The 21,746-nt window shown below is 39.9% G+C and overlaps 1 protein-coding gene across 1 annotated transcript; it reads right to left on the minus strand.

The window, feature by feature from the left end:
* Positions 1-756: 756 nt before the first annotated feature.
* Positions 757-17,710, minus strand: BTBD1 (BTB domain containing 1). Its single transcript, XM_062629656.1, has 8 exons — positions 17,266-17,710; positions 9,886-10,042; positions 9,244-9,349; positions 7,380-7,577; positions 6,919-7,111; positions 6,242-6,329; positions 1,914-2,060; positions 757-1,129 (listed from the first exon to the last, which is right to left on the minus strand). Exons 1-8 carry the CDS (start codon positions 17,658-17,660, stop codon positions 971-973), a joined length of 1,443 nt encoding a protein of 480 aa, XP_062485640.1. The 5' UTR covers positions 17,661-17,710; the 3' UTR covers positions 757-970.
* Between the last annotated feature and the right edge of the window lie 4,036 nt (positions 17,711-21,746).

The raw sequence follows: 21,746 nt of genomic DNA on the forward strand, positions 1-21,746 counted from the left end.
AATCTGCAAAACCAGTTGCACACAAATAATTCTTAGTTCGTACTATTTTTTTTAGTATTAGAATGCCCAGTGATAAAATATCATCAGCAAAAGTCTTGTTTTCTCATTTTCACACTATACATTTTCCGGTAGGCACATATGTATATACAATGGCTATTTCCATAACCAGCTCTGTGTTCCAAAACAGCCCTTCTGAATTAAGAGAGATTCTGGAACGACTTGGTTGTTGCCGAATTTGACTTGGGATTTCTTCAGTGCAGCTGGAGGTATGCTGAGTCCATTAGTTCTCGATGGCTCGTCCAAAACAACAAAATCAGCCTTGCTGATGCACTTCCAAAAAAAAAGACCAACAAAACACCAAACCCCAAAAAACAAACCCAACAAAAAAAAAAAAATCAACAACAAAAAATTAATTAAAAAAAAAACAAAACAACCCCAAACAACCCACCCCAAAAGAACAAAAAAAAACCAAACACACAAAAAACCCCCAAAACAAATAGTAGCAATTCACGTCCATACAGTCATTCTGAGGTCATACTGTGAAGAAGTATAAGCTGGGACTACAGTAGCAGCTTTACTGTCATTTTAGGACAGGTTGGGGATAACATACACAAGGAGTTCATCATGAGTAAGGATTTTCCAGTTTAAAAAATAATAAAAAAAAAACAAAAAAAATCCCAAGAAAAAAAGAATTTTACTACATTTTACTACAGGGATGGAAATACAAAGAAATTAATCACAAAGTACTATTTAAAACAATATGCAGAGTACTTATTCCACTTGCTGTTTTGTCAAGAGGAAAAGCTAAATTACATTCTGCCAATAATTATGCAGACAGATCAGCTTTTCTGGTACCTCTCAAACAAGTTTTGTTCTCACATTCATGTAATTCAGCATAATTTTTTAACTGCTGCCAACAGTGAGCTGAAGTCCACTAATACACTAACACATTTGAGATGAGCATGTGAAGTTATGTATAAAATATTATTTCTGGTATCTGTCCATCTTCTATTGATGTACCATTGTTGTTACCCGGTGAACTATAAAAGACAAAGCAGGTTTTACTAGCAGTAGGAGATTCATGGATCACTTTCTTCAAGCCTTTTGTTCCATAGTGGGAATCGGGACCCTGAAAAACATCAGAAGAGATCAGCAACCGAATGGAAGCAGGCAGCAAGACCCATAAAACATTGAAGTTCAAACACTACTGAGTTAGGATATTTTAACAGTAAAAATGTCTGTACCCACATCATATAAGTCACATACAAAATCACAGATAACACAAGTGAGTACACTATGTCTAAATAACAAAAAAATTCTCTGACAGTAGACTTAAACCACTTGATTTTATCCAACTAGTAATAAATAAATTTTGATTCCCATATGGGGAATTATATTTAAAAGAGTATTAAAAGACTTTTGAGAAAACACTGAATAAATAGATTTATCCATAACATTAAAGGGATACTTTTCTAGAACAAATTATTCTTTCCTATACTGAAGCGCTAGTATATAAAAAGTGACAAAAATGGCAATTAAAAAAACCCAAACCTTTTAGTTTTCTGTAGCTATACTGGTTAGAATATGATCAATAAAAGAAATTAAAACTTATTTTTTCACAGAGAGCTACCAGATTACACATTCTAGATAGCGCTTTTGCCCACACAGAACCACTGACTCCCATTAGGACTCATTCTAACTTACATCAGCCAGAAAGTGGGAAGGCACATTCTGTTCTGTGGCACAGAAAAGCGACAGCAGTCTTACAAGTTACTGTGGAGTTTAACTATATCTTTCTTTAGCACTAAAAATAAATCAAAGATCTAGAAGTCACTTTCCCATCAGAAGAGCCAGAAAAGAACAACTGTTGCACCAAAGTAACGTTTTTCTTCTGTACTGTTAGACATTCTTACTTTCAACGTTGCACAAGCTGTGTAGCAAACTGTTGGCAAAATCTCTATAGGTTCTTTGAACATAACTCTGAACGTACTGGCTGTTCCATCACAACTAAATCCGGTGTCGTTCTGTCCTAGCGTCTGATTCTTCTCATAATCAATTATCTGTACAAAACCAAGAAAATAGCATTTTTAGGTTTATAAGCTTGAGAAAGATTCTTATTGTATTCATATTAGAAGATTACAAGCAAATACTTGCCTACTCCACCCAGTTTAATTGCAAGGATAATGCTATCTCAAGACTGGAAAGTAGGTGTAATGTCCTGACACCACTAGGGTTGACCCAGCAGTGCTGAACTATGGCCTGCGGGTTCCACACAGGCTGTTCAACCTGTGGGCTAGATTCAACACTGCTCCAACCAGGTTATAATCTTTGCCTGGGAGATGAAGAATAGCTCTTACACATTCAGCTTTTGACCTTCATATACTACATATACTCCTGTACTTAGATCTGCTGATCTTGGTACACCTACACAGCCCACATGAGGGAAGCACATACAGGGGCTGTGGCTAATTTAGAAAACAAGTTTTTACAGATAAACAGTTAATGACATGATCTTAAAAGAAAACAGGAACTTGTGCTGCTATATTTTATGCAATTTATGTTCTAGACTCAGTTTAAAAATTACACTCAGATTACATATTCCATTTTAAGTGGCAAATAGGAATCACTAGCTAAGATGCAGTACAAGCAGATAACTCACTTCTTCTGGTAGCAATCCTGATCCATGTTGCTGAACAATCTCTTGCAGAAGTTGGATATTAGATCTTTAGAGTAACATGGACACTTCTCATGATTACTGCACTAACAAGTTTTAATATTTATTATTAAATTGCCATAATTTAAATATTGCACAAATGAGATGAAGCAAAATTCATCTAGGCAAAATGTGCTCTAATTCTTCCCCCAGGCACAACCAACAGAAATGTTAATATTTATCATGCTGAAGGCCTAAGCCCCTGTCACATAGAAGATGTATTTGCAATATATGTTATCACTATTTTAAGACAAGTACTATGTGTTTAATTCTCTCAAGCTCTGCTAGTACTGATGCAGGTCCAAGATGAAAGGTAGACCCAGGACTTAAATACCTATCTGAAAAAACTGTGACAGGAAAGTTTCAGATTCATCAGGAATTGAGGATACTTTCAGAATAAAGAGAACCTGTATAAGCTGGATGGCCTTCATCTGAACTGTAAATGTACACTAGCCTTTCAATTAGGCTCAGGAGCATCTCTTTCAAGTGAACCTCTTGATAATTCCCACTTAGTATGTTTTAGTTTGCCTTGCAAGAACTCAATTATTTTCAGATGAAATGCATCCAGCAAACATGCTGAAGAAGCACGCCAAACTATCTCTCTGCTAACGGGAATTTAGCCGAGAGGATCAAACAAGTTAATGCAAAGCAAAAATCTCCAAATACGTATAATATGTCTGCTAGGCCCTCAGTACCAACTGGTTTATTCTAAAGATCCTATCTAGTGCACTATGCTATGCATTTACATAAATGTATAGTTTGAGAAAACGAAACTGATGCTACTTTTAAATCACGGAATTTCCAAGTTAGCTTTTAAACTGAGGAATGTGAAAAGCTAACAAATTCCTTCAAAACCACATTCCAGATACATTCTGTTTGGAACATCTTAAGAAGAAAGGCACAACATTTTTTTATTTAGAGACAGACACAAAATTCCTATCCTTAAGTATAGGATGGTCAGAGAATAGTAATCATCAACTAGAAAACAGAAGACTAAGTAAACTGTCATTTTAATAAGATGCCCAGAAATGAACTAAAACAGCAGTTCCAGCACACACGAGAAGTCTCTGAAACAAGATAGGAACAATGGAATTTCTGCCCCTAAATGAAGTCACAGATTCTTTCACAACATTTCCCACATACCTAATAAATCCATGTGAAGTGACAGTACCAGGCTACAAAATACACAGAACATAGGGTAACTGTGGCAGTCACAGAACACTAATACGCTGTTAGAAAGCTTAGAATCAAATAAAAACTCATCTCAATAAGAAAGAGAATTCAAATGGACTGAAATTCCATACTTGAAAAAAAATACAGTGCTGGGTCAATATTAATAGAAGACAATCCTGACCACAACATGCTGAGAGAGATCAATCAGGCTACAAGAGCAGGATGTACAATTTTAGTGTATCTTCCATTACCCGCTCAGACCAGGCAAGTGTCATATCAGGACATGAAGCAGGGATGACATTTTTAGATGCTATCACTGGACATTTCATGAGCTTGATAACCAATTGCTCAGTAGGAAGAAAGGCAACCCTTGATTTGGTACTGACTGATGAGCAAGATCAGATTCAAAATTTCATAACAGGAACACTATGTAACAGTGTGTGTAATATACTTAGAGTCAACACTACCATGTGAACAAAAGCAAACGCACCACAGCTATGATACATTGCAAAAAGAGAAAAAATGAAGAAGCTTGTTCAAAAGAAGGAGCAATTAAGAAAATGAAATCCTTATAAGAAGCATGCAGACTGCTGAAGGACATCCCATGCCCAAGTACAGTATTGGCAGATATCGCCTATTAGGAAAGGCCTGAGAAAAGGGGAAAAAAGCTGGCATGGCTGATGAGCAAAAGGCTATTACTGGAAATAAACAAACAAAAAAGGGCATCCTATGGAAATATGAAGTCATATCCAGATTAGAATATAAAGGGCCAAACTGACAGATTAAAATATAAAAAAGTACAATTAAGCAGGCTAAAAGAAGGCTTAGGAGCAGCTATCTAAAAGCATCAAAACTCATGCTAAATCATTCTTTCAACAAAGCAGTAGCTAAGCATCCTACATGGGTGCCTATAAATACGCATGAAGGTATAAACATGCATGAAGATATAAAATGAGTGGCAGCAGGATAAGGTCTTCAACATGGAAGCCTAGAGAACAGTAATACAAGTACATAATTTACCAGCAGAAGAAACCAGAAGAATTGCCATGCTGGGACAATGTTTTCAGCAAATCTCAAACAGAAAGCAACCTTACAGAAGTTATGATAACAGTAACATGCAAACTTCCCCCTAAAACTTGAATCAGTAGTGAATAGATGTCAGCCTTCCCCAAAAGCTTTCTGTACTGGGGCTTAGACAAGCCTCTAAGCCCCAGTACATGTACCAGATGAGCTAAGAACGTAATTAATACCCAGTTGGATCAGACAAATGGTCCAATATGCTCTGACAGTGGCAAGAGATGTTGCTCTGGGTTAGCACACAAGTCTGGGCTCTGCAGTCTGTTCCCCCAGCACATCTGCAACTGTTCTACTAGGTGTTCTACAGTGCACATCCCCCTTCTGTTCCTTCTGGAATCTTCTAATGCATCTGCTATTGACGAACGAACATGTTCAAATACCACCAAATTCAAAACAGGTGTCTGTGTCTTCTAGCAGTACATTCAGTATCTGCATACTGCAGATACTCTTACCTGGTTTGATCTTCTAGTATCAGTAAGAGTCTCCAAGTTCTAATATTCCAGGGTTTGGTGAATAACAAACAGTTCTGCGTTTATTTTATCCATTGCTCTCATACTTTCAGAAGCATTGCTCACACCTACCCTACAAACTTAAGAGTCCTAGCCTTTTTGGTCTTCCTTCATAAAGCAGCAGCTCTAGCCCCTTAATCATTTTAATTACCCTTTTTCTCTACCTTCTAATTCTACTGTGTGAGATTGGGAATGGCACACAATACTCAAGATGTGGGCATACCTGGCTTTCATACAGCAATACAATGTCACCTTTTATCTTGTTTTTACTATCTTCCTGATGACATAATGGTCTTTTTTAGCAGTCACTATGTTGTGTCCCCTATTACAGAGAGCTGCTGATGACAAATCCAAGATCTCCTTCCCAAATTACTAGAAACTTTACTAAAGAGCAGACTTTGTGCACAACTGAACAGATTACAAAGCTATAAAATTCTTCTGCAGAAAGCTTACACAAATTCAAGGTTAGACCAGACAAGTATCCTGAAGAAGATTCACCAGGAACTACTAAACGGAGAAACCAAAATCAGTCTCTGGAAACACCTATACTAAAAATGATTGAAGGACAGGAGAACACAGCAGGAAGGGAGAAAGATTTTCATGTTGTTCTTACTTTTCCCTAGTCATCCTCTTATGACCACTGCTGGGGACAAAACACAGGTTAGATTCCTAGCTTATTTATTGCTCCTACCAAAATACATACTAAAACTTTTGCCAGTACTACAAGTGTAGTTTCTACATAAGCTTACTTAAACAGAAAATACTGTACCTGTATATTAACTTGATAGTCTGTGGGTCCATGAATAGATCCATATAATCCAAATCCCACTATGGAAATTCTTCTATTAACTGTGAACCTAGTAAGACACAAGCCAAGAAAGGGATTTAAACACCTGTGGTGGGTGTGTTACCTTATTCCCAGACAAATACGAAAAAGCCTCCCACTAAAGACTAGGGAAGTAAACTGAAAATTACTTCCCTTCCCCCCCAATAACACCTTCTATTTATATTTCAACAGTAAGAAAATGCTTTGTAAGGTATCAGCTTTATAGGTTTAAGCTTTGCTAATTCCCCAAGATATTCAATATTAATAAACAAAAAAGAATGAGATTCTTTTTAGTATCTCCAAAATAAAACCAGATCAAAGACTTAGTATTTTAAAAAGGAATATGCAGTTAATACCCAAACACTGTAGAATGTACCCAACCCTCCTGAAATCTGTTCTTTGATACTTTATATTTTATGTGTGCAACAGCCCGAGTTATTTTTAAAAAAGTAAAAAAACAAAACAAAACAAAAAAAAAAACAAAAAAAAACCCAAATGCTCCCAAGCATAACCAGCATGTTTGTTACGGTGCCTTACACCAGAAAGTCAGAGTTAAGCAACTTGTTCCCTTTCTTCCCACACTTCTCTGTCTCTCCTTCAAATAGTTTCAAACGCCATACCTAATCCGATCACTTGTTCCACTGTAGCCCCAGCGACTCTCCACTTGCTGGAACCTGTTAATGCTGCATTCTTTTCCTCTAAGGCAACATCTTGGTCGGTCAATATAATCTACTTTAGGTTTAGGATTGACAGTAAAATGCAGAAAGAGATTTACTACTTCCCGATCTGACAAGATTCCAGACTGAGCAGGGCCTGTGAAAAGAAAAGATTTCTAAGATGCTTTGAAGAATTACTCCAACTGTTGTATTTAAACCACACATATTGGCAAACTGAAGATGACAATATTTTCCAACAGCCAGAGCATATTCTGAAGAGTGTTTTGCTTTCATTTGTGCATCACAACTTCTACTAGTACGACACTGATAACAATAGAGTGTTAAGCATCTAAACACTCACAGATGAGCTGTGCAGAGATACGATCTAACAGTAAGCCAGTAAGACAAAGAACCCCAAAACTCACCTGCTGCAAACTCTTCAATAGTCATTAATGGAAAACGGATTAAGGAAAGAGCCCTTCCGAGGACTTTCTGTTTGTTTCCAAATGTCACAGGCAGTTGCTGCCTTTGACATTCTGCTTCTGCCCAGCGAACAACAGCTCCAAAAAGTCTACTTTCTCGAATACTAAGGGTATCTCTTTCTAGAACTGCACACAGTGTGTCTAAAATAAAAAAGGTTAACAGATCCAGGTAAGTTCTCATCCAAACCAGTAACAGTACTACACATTAAGTAAGCTTAAAATGTTAAGTAAACACTAACATTCATAGAAAGATATCAAACACAAAACATCTTATGTATAAAGAAATCTCCCAATGGTCTACAGACTCCAAATGAAAAAAATCCTAATACGAACTAAACTTCTGGCTATGAAGACAGCACATGAACTTTCTTCTTAATCCTGAAATGTGTGACCATATATAATCTATGCAGTGACATTCAATATCCTGTAGAATTTCCATGGCTAGGGCAAGATCAGAACTGGAAATGACCAAGCGGTGAATGCACACTACTAAAAAACCAAGTTATTCATGATGACACTGTCACATTATCATCTGAGTAGCCAGCTGCCAGTCTGGATCAGCTATAGACACAAGCATCAGCAGTGCACACAAAACCAGTTTAAAGATACATGAAAGTGATTTTAAACATTGATGTGTTTGCCATCCACAAAGCTTGAAGGTGGAATACAGGATGTGAGGCAAGGTACTCTCAAAAAAACAGAGCAGGTCTTCCTGTATTTCTTACTTGTACTGTTATTTTATGAATAACAGTATATTGGTACTGTTATGCAGTACAGGTATGTATTGGTAGAGGTGTGCAGTAATCCTCATAGAACACAAGCCTGAAAAAAAATGTTTTCAGATTCTGACTCTCCCATCTTCTTTGCAAATTTTTAAATGCACTGAATTTAAGCAAGGTATGTTTGCAGTCATAGAAAATATACTGGAAAGTCACAATAGATTGGGATTTATAGCAAGAGCAGAGATGAACGCTCAGTCTGGGTACAAATCACACTGAACAGGAGTTAACAATGACTTTAGAACTTCTTTAAGCAGCTGGCAATACCTTCCTCCAGCTGAGTTTTTCCACACAATCTAGCCAAATTGGGATTAAAATCTTAAGACATATACAGCATCAAGGAAGTTCAGTAAGCAAATGTACAACTGCTAGCTTTTCATAAAGGACGAAATAGAAATCGTCAATTTTGATTTTATTTATTTATTTATTTAAACAGAGATTTCACAAATTGTACCTGATCTGTGCAACTCTGAACAGAGGGGTACCATATGGCAACAGGACAGTACAATTCCTGTTACACACAAAAAGCAGGTGTGGATCCCTCAGGGACAAGGCACAACACCTGGCAAGTGAAAGCTTTGGCTTTAACAAAAGCATAGCATTACCATGGTGGGCGCCCTGTGGCACCAGCACTAACCAAATAGGAACCCAACTCACTGGAACCCTGCTTAGGAGTGAAAGCCAAAGAAAAGAACTGCAGGGGTGGATAATAAAACCTGCACTGATTAACATACCATACATGCACAGTGTCCTGTTTTGCTCATCAGCAAACTCACTGATGCAATGAAGGTGCTGCTGTTTGAATTCTGAGATCTGCAGCTGGCCATCACATTGGTGCAAAGGTGAGTCAAGATTAGGGGGGAAGCATGGGGAAGCATTTACCTCCATGACAAGGAGATAAAATGTGCTTAGAACTCTACATACTCAGATGGGAGAGGCAAATTATCCCAGGTTACTGTGATGAAGTCTTCTTACACCCTACAATTCCCTTCGGAAGTCTAATGCTTAGGGCACACAAAGTAACTTACCTATATCAATATCAGTAAAGCCTTCTGCACTTATTGCATCCATAGTACTTTTGTCTATTGTGTCAAGGCAAAGACTAGCAAGCTGAGGTTCATCAAACAAACGAGCCTAAAGGTAAAGAAACATATTTTAAGCATAAAGCTGACACACTACTATTTTTAAAAAGCAAGTATTTTTACTCTAGTACAGTTCTAAATTAAAACAGGTTAATTTGTCTTTGTGTTTATAACTTAAAAAGCACTTAAATTCTCAAAGAAGTACATAATTAAGGAGAATACACTGAATGCAAGTTTTTCTTTGTGCTTATGTTTATAGTTTTAGCAGTATAACTAAAAAAAGTACTCCTCAAATCCACTATAGAGAACTAAAGCACAGTCTTCACGTAAAACAATTGAGAAATTAATGCAAATACCCTGTAAAATAAACTGTCTCTATCTGAAATGTCTCAGTCCATTGCATAAGAAAAATAAATAAAAGAAAAGCCTTTATTCCACATTTATAAGAAGCTGAGTCTGTAAAAATGCTAACAGATCAACTAGAAATTTTTATACATAAATTAGGCTATATGGTAGCAAACCTACTCTGAAAGAATATTTAGTAATTTCCTTCCTAGTAAACCAAAAATTAAGCTTAGATTTACCTACTTGAGTAAGCAGCATAAAGGCATTATCTGCTCGGAGGTGCTTCGTTAGAAAATCCACACAATGTGCTTCCAGGGCTGGGACTGCATACTTTTTAGCAGTGTATAAAGTAGTCATGACTGTTTCTGGACCAATTTGAACTTCATCTGAATAAAGAAACCTGGAAATCAATACAAAAATACAGACCATAAACACCTATCTTGAGAAGGGCAAGGTCAGGCACAACACAAGTCTCTCTGCATTTAGAAAACAGGTCAAAGATTTGCACTATGCATATGCAACAGTTGACCATGGAGCATTTTAACAAATTGATAAGCAAATTAGAGGGTTTAAGAAAGTGTATTACGTTAACCTAATGGCATACATTTGTTTTAAATATGTATTACTCCCCAAGACTGATCTGGCTGTACTAGTTATACATAGCTACCAACCGTAAACAACAGCTGAGCTGCAGAATTACTTAACACACAAATGCATTCTCTTTTGATTCACTAGCAAGAGCTGTATTGCTAAACATCAATACATAAGCCTATGAGGCTATATCACCGAACTTAATTTACTGATAGTGCACACTAGCTTCCCCACGAGGAGAATAGTGTCAAGGACTTAGACTGTGATAATACGTCAAAGTTACCACTCTGTAGTGTTCAGAGGAGAGGAAAGGGAGTCATCAAGCAGATGACCTTGACTCTTCTGTTCCTACCACAGTAAAGCACACAGCAAAGCTGTCTCCACTACTTGAGGCTAGATGACTGGTTGAGATTTTAGAGTTAAGATGTGAACCAAAAGATAAGAGCTCCCACAAAAACCAGAGAAAAAAATCCTGTTTCCTGAGAAGTTGTTATTTGAGACCAGAAAAAAATCAGTTTTGTTTTAAGCTTCATCATGGAAAAGATGACCTTTTTAAAAATATTTTCTCTTACAGGTAACATGGAAGATAATCTTAGCAATATTTAATCAGTTTTTCAGATAATAATCAAGAAGAGCTTGTGATTTACAAAAATCCATTTGTCTCATTGGTTGAGCATAACAAAGCAGAGCACATCAGCAAATGCAGAAACTCCTCAAGGAAGGCCAAACCTTTCCTTTCTTAATATTTTTTGTTCAGAGCCTCCTGGAAACAAATGAATGGCAAGCATGTTTAGAAGGGCTTTAAAATGTAACAATAAGCAGTTTGTATTTAACAGGAGAAAACTGACAAAGTAATGGACTCAAGCTTATTTGCAACAGGGGAAGATCTAAGTAACAGTAACACAGAATTCAAGTTTCAACTAACATTTTTCATTGTTTGCATTTCTTACATAATTGCTGACACCCAACTAAACATGGTGTGCAACATTAAATTTGTGCCACTTCCCAAGAGGTACATATTTACCATTACAATACTCCAATCTATTCAAACAGGCAGCTTTCACATCACTTAGGAAATGCGGATGATGCTCTAGATTAATTTTTGAAACGGGATTTACATCAAACAGCTTTTAGAAAGAATGAGTTTCATTAAATGCTAACTTTTGGGTTTTTTTTTAGTAGAAGTTTCATACAGCTCATTTAGAACTGATTTATGAAAGCTATAAACTATTATCTGTGATGAAAACGATGGGCTGACTGGACAGCCACAGTCACTGACAAATTTACTTTTAAGAAACTAAGATCTCATAGGTACAGTTTTGTATAACAAATGGACAAGTTGTTCATTAAAGCACTAGAATAATGCATTTAGATTTTGGTTTTAAGATTTAAAAAAAAAAAAAAATCTACCTAAAATGCCCTAACCTTTCTTGTTTGACTTTATAGGAGCGTGGAGTCCAAATCATGCAAGACTTGAATATTAACAGGCTGTAAAAAAAACAGCATTACCACACAAACTACATTATAAGCTTTACCTAACCCAAAAAAAAACAACCCAAAAAAACCCCACCAAAACAACAAAAAAACCACAACCAAACAGAAAAAGGACACACTGTGCTCTGTGCTCCAACCCCTTCCCTTCTATATGGCTAAATATACATTAGGAGACACTCCTCAACTGAAAGTGTGTCAATGACAAACTAACAGGACTTAAGTGAATAAAGTTCTGACAACTAAGATTTGCACAGCATTTCAAGCAGTAAATAAAACATCAGTGTGTTATCAATACTCTTTCAGCACAAATACCAAAACATTGCTCCATGCTAGCTCCTGTGAATAATTCAACTCTATCCCAGCCAAACCCATCCCTTATTGCATACCATTTACGTCATGTTCAGGTTCCACATTGTCACCACACATCTTCATTAACTACCCCTTTCCCCATAGAAGGTCTGTAACATGTAGACAAATGCACAAAATGTCCACTGAGCTCATTTGGTCTATGACTTTGGCCTCCATCTGGTATGGTATTCACTCAGGACAGGATGGGGTGGTGTGTTCCATGGAGTTACTGGACACTTTTGATCTCATAACCTGTTTCTAGACATTGATCACCACAGGGTGTAACAACTTGTAGTTACAGAACATGCAATATAGTTACATACTTTGAAACTGAGAAAGCTTATGACAAGAAGCATCCAAATTCATTACGAAAGTCACATTGTCAGTTTCCTGTGTTTAGTATTTCAAGTTTTTGACAATGCCAATACTTTCCCAGGATTTTCAAAGCCAAATAGCAGTCTTCTGCAAAAACTAAGTGTGAATTTGCAAAGTTAAAAGGTAGCTGTAGAAACTATGAGAAATGGTAATAAAGTCCTTTGCTCTAGGATGTTGTATAATACATCTCCCTTAAGTAAACAAATGGATGATCATGATGCACCCATCTACTCATAAAACACCAACTTTAGGTGTGTCTTCTCCCTGAAAATCCCTCTGCTCATGTCTGTCTTTGCATTACCTCTCCCATTTGTGGCAGGTCTGAACTGGCACACCTTTATGTTTATACCACTGTTCCTCCTCCACTTAACTCAGTAGGGCTCAGGATCATGTATCCTTCCTGCTTGCCTTCCTCCTTCTTCTCCTCCACTTGGAGAGGCTTACAGAAACAACTTGCTCTTTATATATTAACTAATTTTATTGTCACCGAGGATGGTGTGTGTGTGTGTGTGTATGTGCAGAGTGGAAGAACACTTTTAGTGACCACTAAATCATTCACTTTACATAAGCCTCTCATACACTATGCCACTTTCCTCTCAGGTTAGCACTTCCTGCTCCCCTAGTCTTAGCATCCTTCCAACAGCTGAAATATTTTCACCATTAAAAAAGCACACAGGAATCTTTCCAGTTAGTCATGATTACCCCTTTATTTGCTGCATGCCAAAGGCTTCTGCAAAGATATTTGGAAGATGGACTGCTAAACCCATGCCATGTTGCCACTTTCCTTTATACCATGATCAAAGGACAAGTTAAATTCCTGCAATTTGTGAATGAAATAAAAAGTTAAATCTTATTAAAACCAACAAAACAAAACCCTAAAGCAGAATCCAATGGAGACAGCTTTAATTTTCTGGGTAAAAAAAAAAAAAAAAAAAATAGCAAAACCAACCCAAAACAAAACAAAACCCTGCTTAACTGGGAAGCAAATTCAAACTTTTGTAACTGATTATTTCAGCTTCTAAAGACTTATCTGCCAAAATAGTGAAGTAGTCAGCTGCTTCCAAAAAAACCTCTGCGTCTCATGTGGGAAAACTCTTCAGGCAGGAGGAATACTGGATGAGAAGCTAAAACATATACCACAGTCATTTCCAAGCCTTTGAGCTCAGACAACTGTTTTCTAAGAAAGTTCTTGCCCCTTCCCCAGCCAATTTTAAAAGGATCCCTACCCACTTCCTGGTTTTACACTTAGGATTTTAGCCCACAGACAAAGATGACTATCCAAGCTCCTCTAGCGGCAAAAATAAACCCTACAATGTATTAGTGGAATTACAGTGGTACTGTCAATTAAAGTTTCAGTTCATTCTTTCAAAACATTTTGACTCCACAGATTTATTTAGAGTTCCCTGTCAGGAAAAAAAAAATTTGACAGATATAGCCGAAAAAAAACCCAAACCCAGATCTCACACTAGAATCATAGAACAGTTAGGGCTGGAAAGGACCTTAAGATCACCCAGTTCCAGCCCCCTGCCATGGGCAGGGACACCTCACACTAAACCATCTACCCAAGGCTTCGTCCAACCTGGTCTTGAACACTGCCAGGGATGGAGCATTCACAACCTCCCTGGGCAACCTATTCCAGTGCCTCACCACCCTAACAGGAAAGAATTTCCTTCTTATATCCAATCTAAACTTCCCCTGTTTAAGTTTTAACCCATTACCCCTTGTCCTGTCACTACAGTCTCTAAGGAAGAGTCCATCCCCAGCATCCCTATAGGCCCCCTTCAGATACTGGAAGGCTGCTATGAGGTCTCCACGCAGCCTTCTCTTCTCCAAGCTGAACAGCCCCAACTTTCTCAGCCTGTCTTCATACGGGAGGTGCTCCAGTCCCCTGATCATCCTCCTGGCCCTCCTCTGGACTTGTTCCAACAGTTCCATGTCCTTTTTATGTTGAGGACACCAGAACTGCACACAATACTCCAAGTGAGGTCTCACAAGAGCAGAGTAGAAGGGCAGGATCACCTCCTTTGACCTGCTGTCACGCTCCTTTTGATGCAGCCCAGGATGCAGTTGGCTTTCTGGGCTGCAAGCGCAGACTGCCGGCCCATGTTCATTTTCTCATCAACCAACACCCCCAAGTCCTTCTCTGCAGGGCTGCTCTGAATCTCTTCTCTGCCCAACCTGTAGCTGTGCCTGGGATTGCTCTGACCCAGGTGTAGGACCTTGCACTTGGCATGGTTAAACTTCATGAGGTTGGCATCAGCCCACCTCACAAGCGTGTCAAGGTCCCTCTGGATGGCATTCTTTCCCTCCAGGGTATCAACCGAACCACACAGCTTGGTGTCATCGGCAAACTTGCTGAGGGCGCACTCAATCCCACTGTCCATGTCAGTGACTTGGTGACCATCAGATGTTAAATTGTTCTAACTACTGTTTTCTTCCCTGTAAATGTAATTCTTGACACTACAAACTAGTGACAAAACACTAATTCTGATGAAAGTTTACATCATAGGACAAAGAAATGACACTGTCTCACTGGACACATACAGACTGAATGAACATTAAGAGAATGTAAAAAACTTTCATCAAAAAAATCTTTTTCTTTTGGCTTTCTTACTAAAAGTAGCATTTGTCAGTAGATCTTTGTGAAACACATCAACCACATATAGGACTTAACAAACCACATGAGTAAATAAAATGGAAACAAGCTGTGGAACATTAAATAACTAGTGAATAACCTCTAAAAGCTTTTGCATTACTTCAATGTTTCCTTTACCTTGACATTAATTTGCTATGTGTATTCAAAGATCCCAACTTAATTTCTAGCCACTAGACCTCGAACTGGTCTTTGCAGAGATTAAGGCAGGTCCTATAAAAGGCAATCATCAATATCTGACCAATCTACTAATGACAGATAGAAGAGGCCAACAGTGCAAAGTTAATTCTTGCCTCTCCCAACTAACATCAGGAGAAAAAAAAAACCCAAACATAGTTGTGTTATCATTGGTATACTTTAAAAACAGCGTATATGAGCAAGGAAGACATTCTGTACTGGTCTATGTTAAAGAAGTTCCCCTTAAATATGTTTTTAACAAGGTGTTGCAAGATATATTTATTCAAAAATAAGCTCAAAAATGCAGAAGAATGTCCTAAAAAGCTGCCATGTATTTCATACCAAAGACAACATCAAACCTGAGAGGTATCAACAGTGCATTAGTCTGGTGATATTTAGTCAATACACAAATATAATCAGTTCACTTACATAAGTCCCCTGCCCATTGCATACTATCAGCTCTACCAACACAAGATGCCTTTTGTTTGCATTTAAGAACATCTCTTCCTTCACTTGTACTGTTTTCAAATACCACCCTTATCTTTAGTTAGAACTCACCTGTTTCTGTGTTTATATTTTTATCTAAACTTTTTAAATTATATTCACTTTTTACTGTCCAATGTTTTTTCCACATATATAGAGACAAACGCATTAGATGTGCACAGTCATTTACTTTTAACCTTTGAAACTATTTTGCTTGAAAGACACTTCCTACTATCTCTCACTCTGCTCCACAAACTCTTCACCTTGCCACTCCCTCTCTGCTAAGAATCCGCAAAACACAGCCCATTTACTAACAGTAACAGAGACATTGCTGCTGCATGGTGGATTCTTCCCCACCCCAATCAGTTGCATGTGTGCATGATTACTAGAAGGACTATGTGACTCTTCTCACTGCTCTTATCTGTTAGGGTTAAAAACAAATAGAAAGTTGCTAAGACTTCGGAACTTTTCCTATTACAAAAAGCTTCAAGACTGCATATATATTTCCAGGCAATAATATTACTGTTTCCCAAATGTTTGTTACAGAAATCTACTTTATAAACTTGTATAGAAGTGTTGCCTACCATATGAGTTTCTTTCTGAAAAATCTTAAGGTTAAGCAGCTTTGTCATATTACCACACCACAGCACAAAGAAACTACCAGAATTGTTTCTGTGAGTTTTATTTAGCACTAGTAAAAAGAGACGACAGAAAAACCCAAGGGTTTTGTGAGCATGAGAAGCAGCAGATCCTATTCTGCCCAAATTAGAAATCACTAATCCATTTTACATACTTTTTGCCATCAGTGCACATCAGGTCTCACTCATTTGGGTAGTTCGGGTGTAAAAATCAGTTACTAACTTCTGCTGTATGTTCATTCTCCACCCAAAAGTATGTGAAGTGTGATTACAATGGGTGTATTACTCTGGTAAAAAGATACAACAATTTATTGCCACAGCTGAAAAAGTGGCCAATAAGATGAATAAAGCTTCAAAGTATGAAATTAAAAAGGTTGGTGCAACAGCCTCTGTCCCTTCTTAGCCATTATTCGGTAGATAGATATTTGCAGCTCTCGGTGGAACCACTAACCCCCATCATCTTATTAAAACCAGAATCAAAACCACAAACCAGTCACCCATCACTACCAAAGTACTCTTCTGAAGGCACAATCGGCTGCTCTGAAGTTAGGGCACTTCTCTTGAGAAAAGGATGCCGGGGAAGGAGCAAGAAGGAACCAAACCGCATCCCCCGTGCGGTGTGACCTTGCGTGCAGCCCGCAAGGTGCTTACGCGTGTTCCCCGCGCCTTCCTCTGCGGGTACACACCGGCGACCCGGGGGAATGGAAGGGCTCTCCGGGGACAGGAGAGGCCGCGGCTCGAGGAGATGAGCCAGCGGCCGAGCGAGGCCCGCCACAGCCCCGCGGTACCGGTGGGAGAGACCCGCCCCCTGCTGTGCGCTGCCCCCAGCCCACGAGCCTCCCCACCCCACCGCCGCGGCCTGACCTGAGGAGCGCCAGGAAGGCGGCGGGCTCGACATCGGGCAGCTCGATCTCGGCCGAGGTGGTGGCCATGCCCCCGTTAAACATCGCGTCGAACACGGCGCTGCCGGCCGCCAGCACGAAGCGGTGAGCGGGGATGCGCTGCTGGCCGGGCCCTGGGGACGCCCCCGCGCCCGCACCGCCTCCGCGGGGGCCTCCCTTGCCCACCACGAAGTGCACGTCGCTGAGCAGCTCGTTGGAGAAGAGGAAGGCGAAGCGCTCCCGCAGCGACCCCTTGGTGGCCTGCCAGTTGTACAGCGGCTCCCGCTGCAGCACCGCGCCGGCCTCCACCGCGGCGGCAGTGGCTGTGGCGGCGGGCGTCTCCACGGGCGCACCCGGACCGCCACCGGCAGCCGCCATCGCCGCCCTGAGGGGCCAGGCCGCGCCGCTCCGTCTACCGGCAGCACACGAACGCCCGACGTCAGCCTCTTGCCGCGCATGCGCCTCTGGGCCGCGGAAGCTCGCGGTGTGGACGCTGCGGGCTGGCCTGCCCTTGCGAGCGGGCAGCGGCTGGGCCGTGCTCCGGGCCGTGTCACTCGTTAGGCTTGTAAAGGCGTTTCATGCCCGCGTGAGCGCGCTTCCAGAGCCGTGAGAGGGGGAAACCAGGTGTGCGAACCACAGAGCGCTGCGGCAGGCACGGGCCTTTACACCGGTACATGTGGGAGCGCGCACACGGTGCAGGTGTGTGTGCACCTCAAATGGAAACTCCTGCTTATAAAACCGTTCCTGACGGTAGCAGGGAAAACAAGGCTCGATCACCTACTTTAACTGTTTGTGAAATAATGTTGGAATGTGCATGACTGTTGATGCACGTACCTTGCGGTGCTTGTACAGAAGAAATCCACTTAGAGTGTGTTTGGACATTGTGTGTTTTAAACATCTGAGGAGAAAAATCAAAGCAAACCCAGCAACTGTGAAGGTAGCAGTGAGGCAGCGCAGCAGCCATCAAATGTAATGTCCTTGGACCAGGGAACATAGAGTGGTGAGTTCATAGAATCGTAGCATGGTTTGGGTTGGAAGGGACCATGAAAGGTCATCTAGTCCAACCCCCAGCAGTGAGCAGGGACATCTTCAAATAGATCAGGTTGCCCAGAACCACATCCAGCCTGGCCTTGAATGTCTGCAGGGATGGCACATTCACCACCTCTGTGGGCAACCTCTGGCAGTTTTTTACTCCTCTCATTGTTAACAGTTTCTTCCTCACATCCAGCCTGAATCTCCCCTCTTTTAGTTTAAAATCATTACACTTCACCCTGTCGCAACAGGCGCTGTTAAAAAGTCTCTTCCCAATTAATTGGGCAAATTCTGACAAGCAGTATAAGTTCATTTTTAGTATACTGTCTTGGTCGGTTTTGGGAAAGAGAAGGGAAAGAAAAAGGTACCTTTATGTTTTCAGAATCCTCTCAAACCACTGTCAGTTTTAAAATAAGGTGGATCATTTTGCCATCTGCTGGAGTTTTGCTGTAAATACAGCAGCAATTTGAATTACAGAGCTGAAAGCTGTTTATCATAGCTTCTGGCTTGTCAGCATTTATAGAAACGTGTGGCTAAAAGGGGAATAGAATATGTCACCACTCTGCATTTAGGTTTATAATTAGGACAAAACTGAGACCAAGCAAATGTGGTCCGTTTCGCAGAACGAGTTTAAAAGAACCTTAAGCAAGGTGGAAGCAATTTCAGCGGGGTAAACTATAGTGGGAAAGGGCACAAGAAGACATAGTATACCAGCCAGAAAGCAGCAAGTAGCTGTGCACAGAGGCTATATTTAAAAATAAAACCATACTGCTGACTTAGAAGAATGAAGGTTATCACCTTTGCACTTTTCTTGTCCCAAGGTGGGCAAAGAAGGGAAGGTGGGAGAAGCCCAGATTCCATCTGACAGTTTAGGGATGGAGATCTGAAAAACCATGAGGGAAATGATGACACCAAGGACACAAATCAGTAGCTTTCTGGGGATTTTTTATTTTGGCCCTGGGATGATCTGGGTATTAATGAGAGTTTCTGCATTGCTGTCTTTCTGCTTTCACCTACCTGCATTCACTCACAGGTTAGTCTCTCAGCTGAGAGCCAACAGCCATGATTCTCATAGAGAACCACGGCTGTAAAATGTCAGTAGCAGAGGATGTTAACAAGGACAGAAGAGAGTTAAGAAAATAAGAAGGAAAGGTATGCCAAAGAACTGAAAGGAGGGTGGTTGGGGCAGAGAGAGTATGTAAGACACCTTCCGGGATGAGGAATAAATCACAGGAAAAAGACAGAAAAAAATGGGAAAGACCTATGAGATGAGGTGAGAAAGAAAACGGAGAAAATCATAGAATAGTTAGGGTTGGAAAGGACCATAAGGTCATCTAGTTCCAACCCCTCTGCATGGGCAGGGACATCTCACACTAAACCATGTCACCCAAGGCTCTGTCCAACCTGGCCTTGAACATCGCCAGGGATGGAACATTCACAGCTTCCCTGGGCAGCCCCTTCCGGTGTCTCACCACCCTTACAGTAAAGAACTTCCTCCTTATATCCAGTCTAAACTTCCCCTGTTTAAGTTTGAACCCATTACCCCTTGTCCTATGACAATAAGGGTAAAGAAATAAAAATAATATGAAATCAAAGTCTGTGGGAAAAAAAGAAAAAAAACAAAACAAAACAAAACAGGAAAAAAAACAAAACAAAACAAAACAGGAAAGAAGATAAAAGAAAGGATAGAGGATATGAAGAAAAGGAGAAATGTGACCTGGATGCCCATTATGCTGGAAGATCTGATCAGCTAAAAACCAAATGCATTAACTTAAACAGTTCTGGAAGTGAGAACTAAGAGAATATTAAGTAACAGATTTCCTTCTGAAACTAGACTTTTCTGCATGTAGACAATGAGCCTCGGATATTCATTTCACCTTTTAATCTTCATGCCAGCTTCCTTCCTAAAAAAAGTCATCCGTTTTTTCTTTGGCATTACCAGTAGGTGGATTGCAGCCATTTTTAAATGTGATGTCATGGGATTGTATTCATCAGTCCAGATCAGAAATAATACACAATGCTTTTCCCAAAAGGAGCTACATATGAATGTCACTAAAATTCCATCCTGTTGTTTGCTTTCTCAGCATGCTCAGTTTGTGTCTAGGAAATGCAGCAGACGCTAATATAGAGAAAAATATTTATATAATGTAAGCAGTGCAAATTGGCCCAAGAACTTTTTGTTTGATCTCATGTAACAGAATGGCTACAAATCAAGGGCTGCAGACAAAAGTTCAACAGTATTATATTATATATCTGTGAAGGTTGTCCTGATCACTAGCCAGCAAAACAGAAGGTCAGGGAGTGTCTACACTTTTGAGCAACTCATTTTCAAGGTCTGCATAATGGCCTGAGCAAGCTCATGCTGACCTGGTGCATTTTTTCTGTGGAAATTCATGCAAGAAGTACTCTCCAAGTTTTGAGGTTCCTTTACCTGTTGGCAGGAAGAGAGAGTGTTTACATACACCAGGGAAGAAGCAGAGAATGTCCTGATGAAACTGCAGGGATTTCTGAGACACTTGTGATGCTGGGGATGTCCCAGAGACACAGGAATGCTACCCCAGGGGCCCTGGTCTTGCCTGCCAGTGAAACGGAGCCAGTTCTGTGAGAGCCATCAAAAGGGTTTGGGTTACAAAGCATATTGTTTTCAATCATTTGTTCCTGAAATTATTTAAATTCTCCTCCCTTTCCTTCTTTTCCCCACATGAACTCGGCTTTGTGTATGTTCTGAGGAGCTGTTTGTTGTTATGATCAGGGTTTTTGAGCTGGCACATATTTTTACAGTGATTAGCAATTGTTCTTGTAGCAGTTTGTCTGCTTCAGGAGGGAAGAGAATAATTCATTGTAAATCACAGGTTTGTTTCTGATTAAACTTCCTGGTTGGGGCCACTTGATGACATCTTTTCCTTTCCATGTTCAATTAGATTCTTAAAATCTCCTACATCTGATCTATGCCATTGCTGTGAATGACAGGCATCAGTATTACCACTCTGGTGACTGAATTACTAGGAGCATTAAAGTTACTCAAATGTGTTAATTTGCAATAACAATGCATAATAATAATGATGATATTTCCTTGCGCTAGTTACTGTGATTATTACTGTTACTGTTGTTTTCCCTCTGGTTTGCATTAATCTGTGCTGTTGTGATGTGGGGTCTACAGGTAATGTAACCTTGCAGGTTTTGGAGCAGGGGATCCATGCATGCACAGAAAACAAATTCAGAGTCTCAGATCTGAGAAACACTAAGGGCAGGGATTACTTTTTTTTTTTTTTAATTATGTCTTGTAAAGTGCTTACAGATTGTTGATACTCAATTTTAGAAGTAGAATGGACACCCATTAATTCCTTTTTGCCTGCTTCTTTGGTGCAGTGATTGCTGCTGGAGAATCCCCCCAGATCCTCAGCAGATCATTAGCACATGGCCTCCTGACCC

This window comes from Pezoporus occidentalis, unplaced genomic scaffold (genome assembly GCF_034315485.1).
Source record: "Pezoporus occidentalis ecotype Australia unplaced genomic scaffold, CSIRO_AGI_Poc_V1 ctg11, whole genome shotgun sequence".
NCBI lineage: Eukaryota > Metazoa > Chordata > Aves > Psittaciformes > Psittacidae > Pezoporus > Pezoporus occidentalis.